At 42.2% G+C, this 13,510-nt stretch overlaps 1 protein-coding gene across 1 annotated transcript; it reads right to left on the reverse strand.

The window, feature by feature from the left end:
- Window positions 1–1,392: 1,392 nt before the first annotated feature.
- fam83ha (family with sequence similarity 83 member Ha) lies at window positions 1,393–10,431 on the reverse strand. The gene is made up of 6 exons (XM_076743875.1): window positions 10,256–10,431; window positions 8,868–9,319; window positions 8,586–8,750; window positions 7,367–7,491; window positions 3,023–7,217; window positions 1,393–2,931 (listed from the first exon to the last, which is right to left on the reverse strand). Exons 2-6 carry the CDS (start codon window positions 9,309–9,311, stop codon window positions 2,920–2,922), a joined length of 4,941 nt encoding a protein of 1,646 aa, XP_076599990.1. The 5' UTR covers window positions 9,312–9,319; window positions 10,256–10,431; the 3' UTR covers window positions 1,393–2,919.
- Window positions 10,432–13,510: the final 3,079 nt, after the last annotated feature.

Below are 13,510 nucleotides of genomic sequence, written 5' to 3' on the forward strand. Positions count from 1 at the left end.
AATCAGTAATCGGTTTCATAGCGTTTTGCAAGAAAAGTCCCTCCACGTTAATAAAGTAAATCGGTTGAAGTTAAGAAAGTAGCATCTTTTGAAGAACAGTTGATTCTGTGTTGTTACACTTGAAAGTGTCCTTGACCAACACACTAAATTCCAGCCGGTATCCGGTATGCAGCTTAGTAGATGACCTTGACCTCCACTCTCTGTGGAGAGACAGAGAGTGGAGGTCAAGGTTTCAATATGAAAAATAGACAGTACCATATTTTGTTCCTTGCAATATAAATTAGGCAATTAGGTAGAAATGCAGCCCTGACACACACGGATGCACACACATACACAAACAAAAAATAATTCTTCATTATTCTGCTTGGGAGATCACAGCCTTCAGGAGCTAATGTGAGCTCTATCAAGTTAATGATAGGAACTTAACAATGTTTGAAGGTCAAAATAGCCTTAACTTTTTAATTGTGTCACGTCATCTAACAAGACCGGAAGTCTGCAGCAGGGTAGCAGCCCTGTAAAGCTGTAATGCTCATGTCAGAAAACAGCTGTTTGACAGATGAAACACACAGTTTAAAAAAACAAGAAAAAAAAAAAAAGTTTGGGATTTTGTGCTCTAATGAGATTTACATTTACATGGTGGTAGTAAGCAGTGCTATTGGCCCAAGGGTGGTGCTAGAGGACAAGTCATTGTGGTGAGACCGTCATGAGGTTTGGAGGCTTGGGAATCACAGGACACAGGATTAAGTAAATTTTAAAAAGTAATTTGATGTTATCAACATACAGATGATCCAATAATATGTAGTTATTGCAGTCAACTACAGTCATCACAAAATCTGTATGTATTAAGCTATTCATTATTATATATTTAATTCATACATTAAGTATCATATATTAAGTCATTCTTTAGTGATCCTCATAGGGAAGTTCATCCTCTGCATTAAATGCATAATAAGTATGAGGAGCAGTGGGCAGCATCCAGGCAACATCTCCAGTTCTAAGTCAGTGCCTTGGTCACTAACACGAGAATTAAGCCCATTAAAATTAACTCCACACAGAGAGGAACCTTCTTTGCTGAAAGCATATCGACATGTCACAGTGGTGAAAAGCACAAGTAATAAAAAGTTAACTGATTTCATTTAGGGGATTCAGTTTCAGTGTCCTGGTGTTGCCCATGCTGGCTCACTGTCACGGCTTACTGGTTGAAAAGATTGGACTTGGTGTTGTCAGTAACATCACTGCTTTTCCCACGGTGACAAATCAAAATATCTGTGACGAAAAGTGTCAATACATATGTGTGAATTACGCATTTTTCCCAACACAATGAACTGAACCACTTCAGCTTCTCTCTGTAACTTCCTTTGGCAACATCAGGCACACAGAGATAAGAAAACATATTTTTAATACATTTTATTTACAACTGGCAAGTGTTGCTGTATCATAAATGCATTACAAAAGCTGAACACTCAGAGTAGAATTCCACATACTGTTGTAAAAATTATTTGCAGTTTCAGAATTTCTTGTTTCTGTGTACAGGTGTGACAAGTTCTGATTTACAAAGGCAGATTTTCAGAGACGATTAAAGGGTCAGTTCGAGCAAAATACAAAACAAATAACCCCATATTTCGTCACTCACCCCTTGTGGAATTTAACCATGCAAGTAGCGTTGGCTTTGCATGGCCAAAAATAATGTTTAATTACTCACAAATCATCTAAATAACATAAAAATCATATGAGGGGTTCAGGTGATTTGGGTGAACTAACCCTTTAAGGCAACCAGGTGCAGCCACAAAAATTCCTCCTGGATAAAATTCAACAGAAAGAACAAACAAAAAATATGACATATTATATGGCGTAACATGATTTACACATTCATATTGTAGATGCATCGTGTTTAACCTGCAGTTCCATTTTAATCTTCGATTTATTCACCATTTCAATTCCATGTTTCATTCAGATGCCAAAGACTTAAAGCTACAATTTATTTCCACCACAACAAAAAGTCATGCAAGGATATGAATTTATATAACCACTTGTTTCACAAACACATGGAATTATCCACAACGTTGTTTACTATGATTATGAAAAACTACAGTATAAACCACAGTATATTACAGCTTTGCGACCTCAGCCTACTTGATATAATCTATTACACTTTAACGTCACATTTTGTCTTAAAACCAGTGAATACAAATCAACTGTCTGTCAGTGCTGTACGAAAAGCCAATGACAGACCTCATCATAGAAACAACCTGCTGCAAACATTGCACTTAACCCATGCAGTCAGTAAAAACATATTTGATCACACACATAAAGTCTCATGCCTAGTCCACAAGTACACAGGTATTTTTTAAAATATAGCTTTTCCCATGTGTTTTGGCCTTTCATTCACATGCAAACATAGTTTTAGGTCCCTGACCTTTTGGAAAACCCCTTTCAGGGTGAAGATATTCAGAAACTGCAACAGCTAATGTGGTCAGAAATAGTGCTGGTGTTAACCTTATTAGCAGGTCTTTTTGCATGCTTCCACATAAATATACAGTCACTCTTCCACTTTTACTGAAGAACAGAGGCATCAGAGTGTGCAACGGAGGTCACTGTTACATAATCCAACACTCCCATACCACAGACCCATGTCAGTTTTGGATGAGACCTAGTCGGATCACTACTAGCAGGTAGCCTCCCGGTAATAGCACTTTTCAGGCTTCTGATTGGCACCAGGTTTCTATTCCTTTGTATTACAAGTACATTTACCCTTTTCACCCTGCTTCTTCATTGCACATCATGCCTTGCTTGCAGTAAACCCTTGGTGACAGTCCATTTGGTCAGAAAATGTCTTGGTCATAACTTCAGCTGTGATTTTGCTCTTCTCTACACGTACTGGATACGCTGTTAATCCTCTCAGCTTTCTTTGGATCCCATTTAAGGTGCCATCTGTGAAAGAAACAGGCACAAAATGTACAGTGGCAGGAAAAATGTACTTTTAAAATCGGTAACAGTAACAATGGTGCTAATGCATTCTTACCTCAAAACGACTGTAGACTTTCCTCTCCTTCCTCATGCTTTGGATCTTCTCCAGCAGCTTCTCGCGCTCCTGACTTGACTTGGGCTGCCCTCTGCTGAATGATCTCATCCCTCTTTCTTTCTCCCTTTTGGCATTTTTGTCAGCTTCGTCTTCTTTCTCGTCATCTGTGACAGGAGACTCTTTGGTAGCCTCATTCCTGCTTTGGCTTTGTGCAGATATTTGCTCCAGAAGCAGCTTTGTGTCATCTCTGAGATTGCTGCTTGAGAGCACATTGGCTGTTGATGAGAGGTAGCGAGACTGGCTTGATTTTGGCTGCTTGGACTGTGGTGATGTAGGAACGGCTTCATCTGACGTGATCGCTGTCACCTGGGAGCAGTTATTTTGCTTTTCTAGGTCATTTGTTTTCTCACTGCAGACTGATTCCTGTGTAGTAGTTGTATTAACCTTATTTGTGGTCTCAGTATCATCAGTTTTTTTCTCACCAGGGTCTGGCGTTTCTGGTTCTTGGCTTACTTCTTTCTGACTGTCCATATCACTATTTGCAGCAGGCACTGGTGGCTCTGAGGGGTGTGTTTCAGAAGTCACAGATTCAGGTGTTTTGCATGGCAGATCAGGCTCTGTGGGGGTGTTTGAGGTAGGCTCAGTTGGACTACAAGTTTCTGTTGAAGGGAGCATTGAATCTGTTGTAACCTGCTGTGGAAGAGAGTAATTATCCGAGGAGCTGTGCAATGCAGACAAGGTTTTTTCTGCCTCAGGGGACAAAACTGATCCAACTGACTCGGTTAGAGTAGTACATGATAATGTTTCAGCAGGGCAGGGGGTGACAGGTTGTATCAAGTTAAGTTCAGAGGGAGGGGTCACTTTCACTGGAGCATCTTGAAGATATGCAGTTGTTTCTGACTCGGAAGCATTAGGAGTTAAGTCTGGATGGACAGGAGAGCTTGTTTCTGCTGAAGAATGCTCAGGTGGAGAGTCAGCTGGGCAGGGAGTGGGAATAATAATCTCATTTTGATTAGATCGGGATTTACTTTCCTGATCAGCTACATTTGGTAAACATGACTCAGGCAATAGGGGGCTAATGCTAGGAGATGTGCTATCAGATTTGACATCCTTTGATGATCCAAGAACCTCAGATTCCTCTCCAACAACTTGTGGAACAGAGTTGTTTTCTGATTTGGGAACACGAGCACAAGATTCTTCAGAGTCTGTCTTTGCTGCGGACTGTAATGAGGGTGTGCTTGGCTCTGAAACAGCAGCACATGTGTCTGGAGAAATGTCAGATTCCACATGTGCAGATTCAACTGCTGAAGGGGTCTCAGATGATGTCAATTGGGAAACAGAATCTAGAGCTTGGTTAGGCTCAGATTCTGTTTGGTTGATGGAAGAAGTTGCAGATTTTTGTGAAGGTTCCACAACTGACTGGGCTAAGGGGCCAACCGTTCCCTGTGCATTTGGGGATGATATGGGGGAAGTCAGGGTTGAGCTAGAGTCATCTGTAGTTACATCAGAAGATATGGTCTCTGCTGGAGAAGAAGGAGGAGGAGAGCTAGAGGGTGAAGGATTTGGACGGATCTGTGAACCACAATCTGGCACAGTGTGATCAGCGGAAGAGCTTTGTATCGATGGGTTAGAAGAGCTGAACTCTGACCCAGTGTGTTCTTCAGATAACAGTGGAGAAGAGGAGATGCTGGTTTCTACCTGCACTGATTCAAGATTCGGGATGTCAGAGTACAATGCAGATGCAGAAGATGGTAGTACCTCCACTGAACCAGTAGTGAGTGACCTAGACTCCTTTGAGGTAGAATCAAGGCACAGATTTTCACTTTCATCAGTACCTTGTGTAAGAGAAGGAATATTAGGAGGGGTAGCATTCGTGGGTGTAGGTGGATGACTGGGGCTACTCTTTTCTACTGTTGGATTTGACAGCTTTGGTTCTTCTGATGGTTTGCTCTGAGGTGCTTCTGGTTCTGCAGAAACAGTCAGAGTTGCAGCTGGTTGGCTATTCTTCAGCTCAATCTTCTCTGAATCAGCTGAGACTCTGCTTTGTTCTTCTTTAGACCTTTGGCTGGTATTGGGATCATTCTTGACCTGACTGTCCACCTTGTCAGTCTTATCACTGACATCTAAAGACAGACTGACTGACTTGCATGCTTCTGTGGATGCTGTTTTCCCTGCATTCTCTGCAGTAGAATTTTTTTTTGAACCCTCAGATGTTATAGTGTCAGCCACCTTTTCTGCAGTTTCTTGTGGTACAGGTTCCTCCTTTTTAACAGTAGCACTGTTTTTTAGTTCAGTTAGTGGTTTCATTGGAGCCTTCTCTTTGCTCTTTTCAGCTTCTGCAGCCATAGCAGCTTTGCGTTTGGCTGCCAGTTCTTTGAAAAACATTAGCCTTGCATCAGGATCATTCATATCCACATACAATGGACTGGTGAGCAAAGATTTGGGTGGTTTTATAGGTTGATCAGTTTTGGCCAACTCAGCTTCAGAAGGCTTGGATTGGGGCATTGATGGTGAAGAATCTGCTTTCTCTACAACTGGCAGTTTTAATGACTCTTGTAGATCCTTTGAATTTTCATCCGTTGATGAATCCTTACCATCTGCTTCATTATTTCCACCGTCTGGTTTGGGTGAGTCTGTGGCAGAATTATCAAAAGTGGCTGACTTCATGTAACGGGTGAAATCAAAAAGTCCTCTTGACCTCCTTTGTCCCAAACCCTGAGAAACAAAAGGTTGTTTTGTCTGTTCAGCCTCATTTTTGTCTTTGTCCTCATCCTGTTGGCCTGAAGCAGTTTTAGTATCTTGAGAAGTATGCTGCTGGTCCAGAGAGCTGAATATCAGAGAGGATCTTAATCTAGAGCTCCTCTGTACCGCTGCATTGTATTTCCTTCGGAACGACTCCTCCCTATGAACAGCAGTTTTTGGCTCCTTTGGCTCTGCCTCCTCTGTCTTTTCTCCTTCAGCTGTGGATGATGAGTCTGAAGGTGTCGGGGTTGTATTAGTGTCCAATGCCACAGCTGTAGGTTCATCAGGCAATAACTTTGTCTGCTCTTGTGCAGCAGTTTTGGTATAAATTGGCAACTGACTTGCCCTAGGTATTGCAGGAATCTTAAACTCTCTGACATTGGGAATTTTAGGGACTGATAAATCTATGCCTGGTGCTGTTTGCTGTGTGAGGTTAGAGGGCTCTTCAAAAGCATCTGCAGCATTAGGCGGTGCTAATGGCAGGCCTTCATCTCCTGGATTGTCATATGCACTGAGGTATGAGCTAATCCTCCAGTCTCTTAGCCCCCGTTTCACCATAGGATCCTTTCGGTCAGTGTTAGGTTCCAGGAAAAAAGACTTCTGCTCAGTAGGAGCAGTGGGGGTGGGAGACCTTTGACAGGCATATGGCTGGCCTAAACTCAATCTTCTAGGGTGAGATGAACTAAAAGGCAAATCTGCTGCAGGTGGTAATTTATCTGAGCCCTGGTCAAAGTCTACATCTCTGGTAGATGATAAATAGTTAAGCACTGGGTCAAAGTTATCAGGTGGTTCCATCTCTTGTGGTAAACCAGGTTCAGAATACTGATCTGCTAAAAGATAGTCTTGGTTCCAGAACTTGTCATAGGCACTGTGATCTGCTTCTTTTCCTGGGTCGTGTCCTGGATAAGGCTGGTGCCCCCTCTGAAACTGCCTTCCCTGGTTGTCAGGCTCTGGCATTCCCTGTTGCGGCAGGAATGGGTAAGAGTATCTACCATGAACACCTTCAGCGTAACTGTGACGTTTGAAGGCAGGACTTTCCATCATGGGCATCCTGGAAGCACCCTGCTCAAACGACGGATCCATGCGTGATTGCTGGAATGGAAACTTACTGTACACATCTGCAGGGTCATGCACAGTTTCCTTCTTTTTTAGGGGCATCATTCTCCAATCAATATCCATACGTTCATCACAGGAATGCCTCGCCCATTCCTCTGAATGAACAGTGTCCATTGATCGAAATTTCCTTGGTTCTCTGTACAGTGGAGTTCTTTCACTTGGGTACAGCTTCTTTTGTAGAAGGCTATAATCTTCCATTGGAGCAAGCACATTTTCACTCATCAGTGGTTGGGACTGAGCAAACAGAATACGAAACTCTTCGTCAAAGGTCGATACAAGCTGTCCCAGGAAAAGGTGTGCCATGCAGCGATGGAGCTTCTCAAAAGACCACATGAAGCTGGACAAAGACACGACAGTAAGTAGAATTAATACAAGCACAGGATATAAACTGAATACAATATTAAAAACACAAATGAATCATTCAAATCCTTGTGTGGTATGATATGTAGAGGTGTGGATTTCTGTGGCAGTTTTAAACAGGCTCACCTGTAGTTTCCACTCAACACAGCCCTGCAGTCTGTCAACAAGAAGCAATCCATCATCTGACCTTTGAAGGATTTCCCTGAGCGGCAGTGATATGTGATGCCAGGCACTGTTCTCACTCGCAAAAACTGCAAGACACACATCAAATCACCCAAAATAAATATTAAGCTGAGGTAGTATGCCGGTGTTAATGTTTTAATTGCAATCCAAACTAGGTGGCAGCATTGCATTAGTATTACCACTCTGAACATGAGGACATAGAAAATGGCTACATTTCAAATTCCCTTTTTACAGTAATGACTGGATTTCTACCAATGGGAAAAGACTTTACAGTCCGTGCGAGATTTGTTCATATGGCTTACTTTCATCTGAGCATAAAAAAACAAACATGACAGAAGGAACTGAACATTACAAAGGATGACACAGCATAGTGTTACACAAGAGGCATGAAGGCCACATACAGTAAAAGCAAACAGTTAAGATTCAGCATATAAAGCAAATGACAATACACAATAAAGAACATCATAGGCAGCCTAGAAGCTTGACAGAATTACTCCAGATACAGAAAATGTAAGCTTAACATTGTTGGACAGGGCAGGATGAGACAGCTAATTACGAACAGCTCTCTCACATCAGTTTGAAGTGGATGCCAGCCAGTGATGTTCATAGTGAAAAGGCTGTTTTCTATATCTGTATGAGGGAGTCACCTCTAGCAACAGCTGGACTTGAGCTTTTTATACAAGTTCTATCAATAGAGAAGGAACAAGACTGTGAACCAGTGTTTGAGTAATGACTATATTTAGCATGTTAAGGAAAAGCCCCCGAAAATGTTTCCTGTTAGAGGTGGAAACACAAGATTTGCTATGAAAACTGTCAAGACGTGGCTACACATGACATCTACATTTTTGGTTTGACATATTTGCCTTAATTTGATTCAATGCAAAAAATTACAGTTGAACCTTCATTTGACATTCTAAACATCAGACTTATGCTGGATCAAAACATATTATTGAAATTGAAGGTGTTTGGTATCTAATGGTACCATGTATTTGATATAACGCCTTGACGTTTTTAAATGTGGACATACAATTTCCCGATTTGTGCTTTGTTTAGCTCGTATGTCAAGTGTGTTAGTCTGTCTCTCAGAATGAAAAACTCTAACACAGCTTGATTACAGTGTCTGTACCAAAATGCAATATTTTCTAAAGGAATATGTACTCACTTGAATGCTCTGTAGATTGACTCTGCAGTTGGACACCATGTTGAGAAAGTGATGGGCATTCTGCTCATCTAGAAGGATGTAGACGGCAACATTCCTCATGGCAGCATTGAGAATATCTTGAAAAATGTCAACATCAGTAAACATGTTCATCACTATAGCAATCACCTGAGGAGATAAAAGATGCAAACATGAGCCGTGTAAAAACAACACTGTCAGAACAAAGACACTCCAAAGACAAGTTTCCATTGAAACCTTGTTCCATAAAGAAAGTGAAACATCCACCTGATGAGCGTTCTTGATAAGTCGTCGGGCCTGCTCCTTGATACTTGGCATGTCAGGTTCAGGGGGGTTGACCAGAGTGGTGACCTCTGTGGGCCCAATTAAGTGATGCAGTTGAGGCCAGCCAAGGTCCAAACCTGGCACGTCCAGGTCAGAGTGAATCGGCCAGTAAGTGTCTGAAGAGCCATCTCCGCCAATCTCTAGAAAACGCTGTTCAGGGTGGCTGCTCTGCTGAGGGACCTGAACAGAGTCCTGAATGTGCTGAATCTCAGGCGAGGACAGGAAGTCCACCACATCTGCTTTTTGAAGGAACTGATAGTATCCATCCAAGTCCTCCTCAACCAGTGCATCAATAGCCAAACGGTACTCTTCTCGATAGTGAGGAGGGAGGTAGTTGGGGTGCAGGGGGTTATCCCCAGCAGAGGAACACTGAGAGCGACGTGCCATGATGTAATCTAAAGAGAAGACGAGGGTGAAAGGAGACATGGTTAATTTACTGTATGCAGTATGAATCACGTTCACACCACACATCTGTATCAGCGTCACAAAGTAACATAACAAGAACAGCAGCTACAAAATGTACATAGAAAACTATTTCCAAGCACTAATGCTGCCTCCAGCATCATAACTTTAAATATTTGTGGTTTTTCTATGTCTTAACAGATAGACAGAACAATTATATGGTGACATAATCACATCTTGCTGTGCACACTAATCATGACAAACAGTAAGTGATTAGAAACTAATAAAATATCATAGTGAAGTTTTTATTTAGTGACACAAAGTTAATTGGACAGACTATTTCAGATGTGATATTGCATCCATTTACCACATTATGACATAATATCATGATACTTTTTCCAACCATGTCACCCAAACCTACAGCTCAACACTGACTCGGAGGGTTCAAGTCTTTCTGCTCACATCTGTAGCTCCTACAGCAGAGACACAGCTGTGATCCTCTGAAAGCAGTGAAAGCACAGTGAATGAGGGGAGATGGAATCCGACCACAGGACAGTGGGTTCAGGGTGCGGCTTCTCCCTGTGGCCAAAAACCCAAAGTCTCCATTTGCAAGTTCATGTGAAGGCGCTTATAAGAGAAGTGCCGAGAGGAAACATCCCCGTTCGAACAAAACACCTAAAAAAAGACCCCACTACCGCGACTCTTCCGACAATTAATCACCCATTACAAGACTGCGAGGCACCGTTAAGTGTTGAAAGTCCAATCCAGATTATATCTACAGACCTTTGTTTCCCCTCTGAGACCGAGACAATAAGTCAGAAAGCTTCTCCACAGCCAGGCAACACCAGCACAAGTCAGTACTCGCCGTATGTAAAACTTCGTACCCTAAAACCGTAAAGGAGCGTCCAGGCCTTAGAGAGAAAACTCACCCCGCTGACATGAACTCGTCAAGCTGTTCGTTGGTTAAACTTTAAGACACTCATCTCGCTTTTTTCTCCATGCTGTTTCTTCGCGGCTGCGTCGCTCCTCTGGTCCAGGTGGGACTTGTCGAAAGTTGTGTTACATTGCTATTTCTTCCCCCGTCACCCAGCTCAACCAGTTTACTGTCACGCTTGAGGCATGTCGGCGAGTTTGTTACACACACACACACACACACTTAGAGAGAGAGAGAGAGAGAGAGAGAGGGAAAGACTGCTGTCGACCGTCCTCGCCCCGCCTCGACTCCAGGTCCTCTGCTGGCTCACTGCTGCCCGCCTCGTGAGGCTCCATGATGAACTCCTGAACTCCGCACAGCTCTTATCTGTCTGCTGCCGAGTGACCGAGCAGCTATTAGCCGGGGCCGAACAGCTATTAGCCTGGACCGAGCTTTGCTGCCCCCATACAGCCCTCTGCTCCTATTCATTCCTCTTCAAAACATTCTCACTCATTTCCCTCCTTTAAATATAACTTATCGCCCAAATTTATTGTGCAGTATCTGAAAATAAAAGTATTGCTTCATCATTTTGATCAAAGTACAGAAAGATGGAATATAGAGCTATTGTAAAAAGGATAGCAATTTCTAATGAAGCAGCCTATAAAGCTTTTATAAACGTCATAAACTAATGGCTTTATGAGTGGTTGGTAAATTATTTACTTATGTTTTGATCAGTTATCAGCTATCAATAACAATAAAAGCTTGGGTTACCAGGTTTAGAAAAAAAAAACTAGGCTATTGGCCTAGGGCCCCGGGGCCTGAGGCTCCAATGTAAATGTGGCAAAGATGTTACTGACTGAAAATTTGTGTAGTAAATATGTACAACTAAAGCACAATGTAAACTAAGATAAGATAACTATTTCAGGCCCTTGTAGTTTCAGTTTATATTTTGCTTACATGGCACATGTTTCTGAATAAAGTTTTGCTTTGTCAGATTAGCATAAATTAATTACTAACTTCTGTATATACAGAACAACCACTGGGCAGTAAGTAGGAACACACGGCTCATTTTTGCCCAGGGGCCACATCGCAAGTTTATCCAGTGCTGCTTAAATGATGACTTCTGACACTATGAAGAAAGGGTGGTGCCTAATTATAGGTATTAAGAAATAAGACCTAATCATAATTATATTTGCTGGAGGAAGATAAATAGCAGCAAATTACTAAATTTAATTCTTAAAGGCTATTATAGGATTTTGCTTGGTAATTGTAGCATTGGAGATGAAATTGTGAATGGAGTTAAAGGAAAAGGTGAAAAACAGGCTAGGCCTACATATTACCATTTAAACTGGATGAGTCTCTTGAGTTTAATTTAATATTTAATTACACAGCCATTAAGTGATGACACCATAGGGCCCATATACTCAGACCTGTAAAACATTTTGAATTAAAAGACTGGTATGTCTCTAAGTAACAGAACAGCACTAAAGACGGCAATTATGTCAGACAATGCAGTGAAGAGTATATTGTGACTTTTGTCTCACTTACTTGCCTGGATGAAAAGAAGGGATTTAATTGGTTAACCTTAAACCTCTTAACATAATGACTGAGGATGGGTGAGGATGATCATTATAAAGACTACCCTGCCATCCTTCTTTGAGGTCGTAGCAGGTAACATAAACAAAAGAGCGGAGCAGCAGAGGGCAACTGGGAGAAAGCCTCAAAGCCTGTGCAGAAGGCTTCTTCTGCCAACACTGTGTCAGAGTGCATTCTTTTGTTTCTTTACATGGTTCATTAACAATCTCTCTTGCCCCATTTGCAATAATGGCCACAGGCTGAAATGATATTACCTCACCAGACAGACTGTGATCTATCTGTGGTTTCATAAGAGCACTCATGTGGAAACCTGGCTTTGAAGTTGGAGGAAGGTCATCTGTATTTCCAAGATAGGACCTTGTAGCATATGTTTTGTTAAACCGTGAAAGGAGAGAGAGAGAGACAGAGAGGGAGGGGGAGAGAGGGAGGGACAGGCTGAATACAGTGATTTCCCTTTAATGGTTGTTCCACACTAAAACCTGAAATAGCCTTGTCAGGATGAAATCTGATGTAACTAAAGTAGAGGAAGTGATGCAAACATAGTTGCTCAAGTGAAGACTTGAAGACAATCCTCCATTGTTTCCCTCAGGCACCACCCAAGGCACACAGAGGAGCAGCTGGAATAGTAACATCAAGTGAATATTCACTGAGATAGTTGCTACACAACATACCACAGGACAGCATTCACCGCTGCGATCTTTTAACCCCTGTTACTCTCAGCTAAATATGCATGTGGTGTCCTGCCTTTGTTGTTGTGACTGACAGCTATGGTTATGAAACATAAAATTAGTCAAATGGCGAATCAGAGCTGGAATCCTTCCCATTCATATAACGTCTCCAGGAATGTATGAATCACACACACAAAGTGTAAATCATGTGGATAACGTGATAACGCAATGTCCCTCGAGAGGAACCGCTATTGTTAAAGTTGAGCAAGGATGCAGTATGTCTTGTGGTAAACACAAAGTAAACAGCAAAGATTGATAACCATGTCCACACGGAGGCCATGCAGAATAAATCTGTTTACTCAAAGTACTGAAGGATGCAGTTCATAATTCCTGTTGGACCAAGTCTTCTTCACCTGAGGGCAAATTTAGGACAATTTACTTTAACTGAACATTTCGTTAAAATGGGGGCAATGCTTCCATTATGCCAAATGGTGTCATAAAGACTATGATCCTGCTCAATAACTGTCGCCATCTTTCACGCCAATGCAGATGTGACAGATGCCAACCTGAGAAGACTGGGCTTCAATCGTTTTTAAACTTTTCACATTGAGAATAAAATATTCAGATTCTCATTTTTTCAAAGCAAATGAGGAAACATAAGAATAACTATATGGCTTCAAAGCAATAGTTGGCCTCAAAATGCTTATTAGAAAACAAAACTTCAACTATGGCGGCACGGTGACGCAGCAGGTAGTGCGCGTGCCTCAATCGCCGGTTCGATCCCCGGGTCGGGTAGGGCCTTTCAGTGTGAAGTTTGCATGTTCTTCCCGTGCAGGCACTCCGGCTTCCTCCCACAGACCAAAAACATGCTCAATAGGTTGATTGGTGACTCTAAATTGTCCTTAGGTGTGAATGGTCGTCTGTCTGTATATGTGGCCCTGCAATCGACTGGCGACCGGTTCAGGGTGTACCCCGCCTCTCACCCGTTGACAGCTGGGATAGTCTCC

Source organism: Chaetodon auriga, chromosome 11, assembly GCF_051107435.1.
Source record: "Chaetodon auriga isolate fChaAug3 chromosome 11, fChaAug3.hap1, whole genome shotgun sequence".
Lineage (NCBI taxonomy): Eukaryota > Metazoa > Chordata > Actinopteri > Chaetodontiformes > Chaetodontidae > Chaetodon > Chaetodon auriga.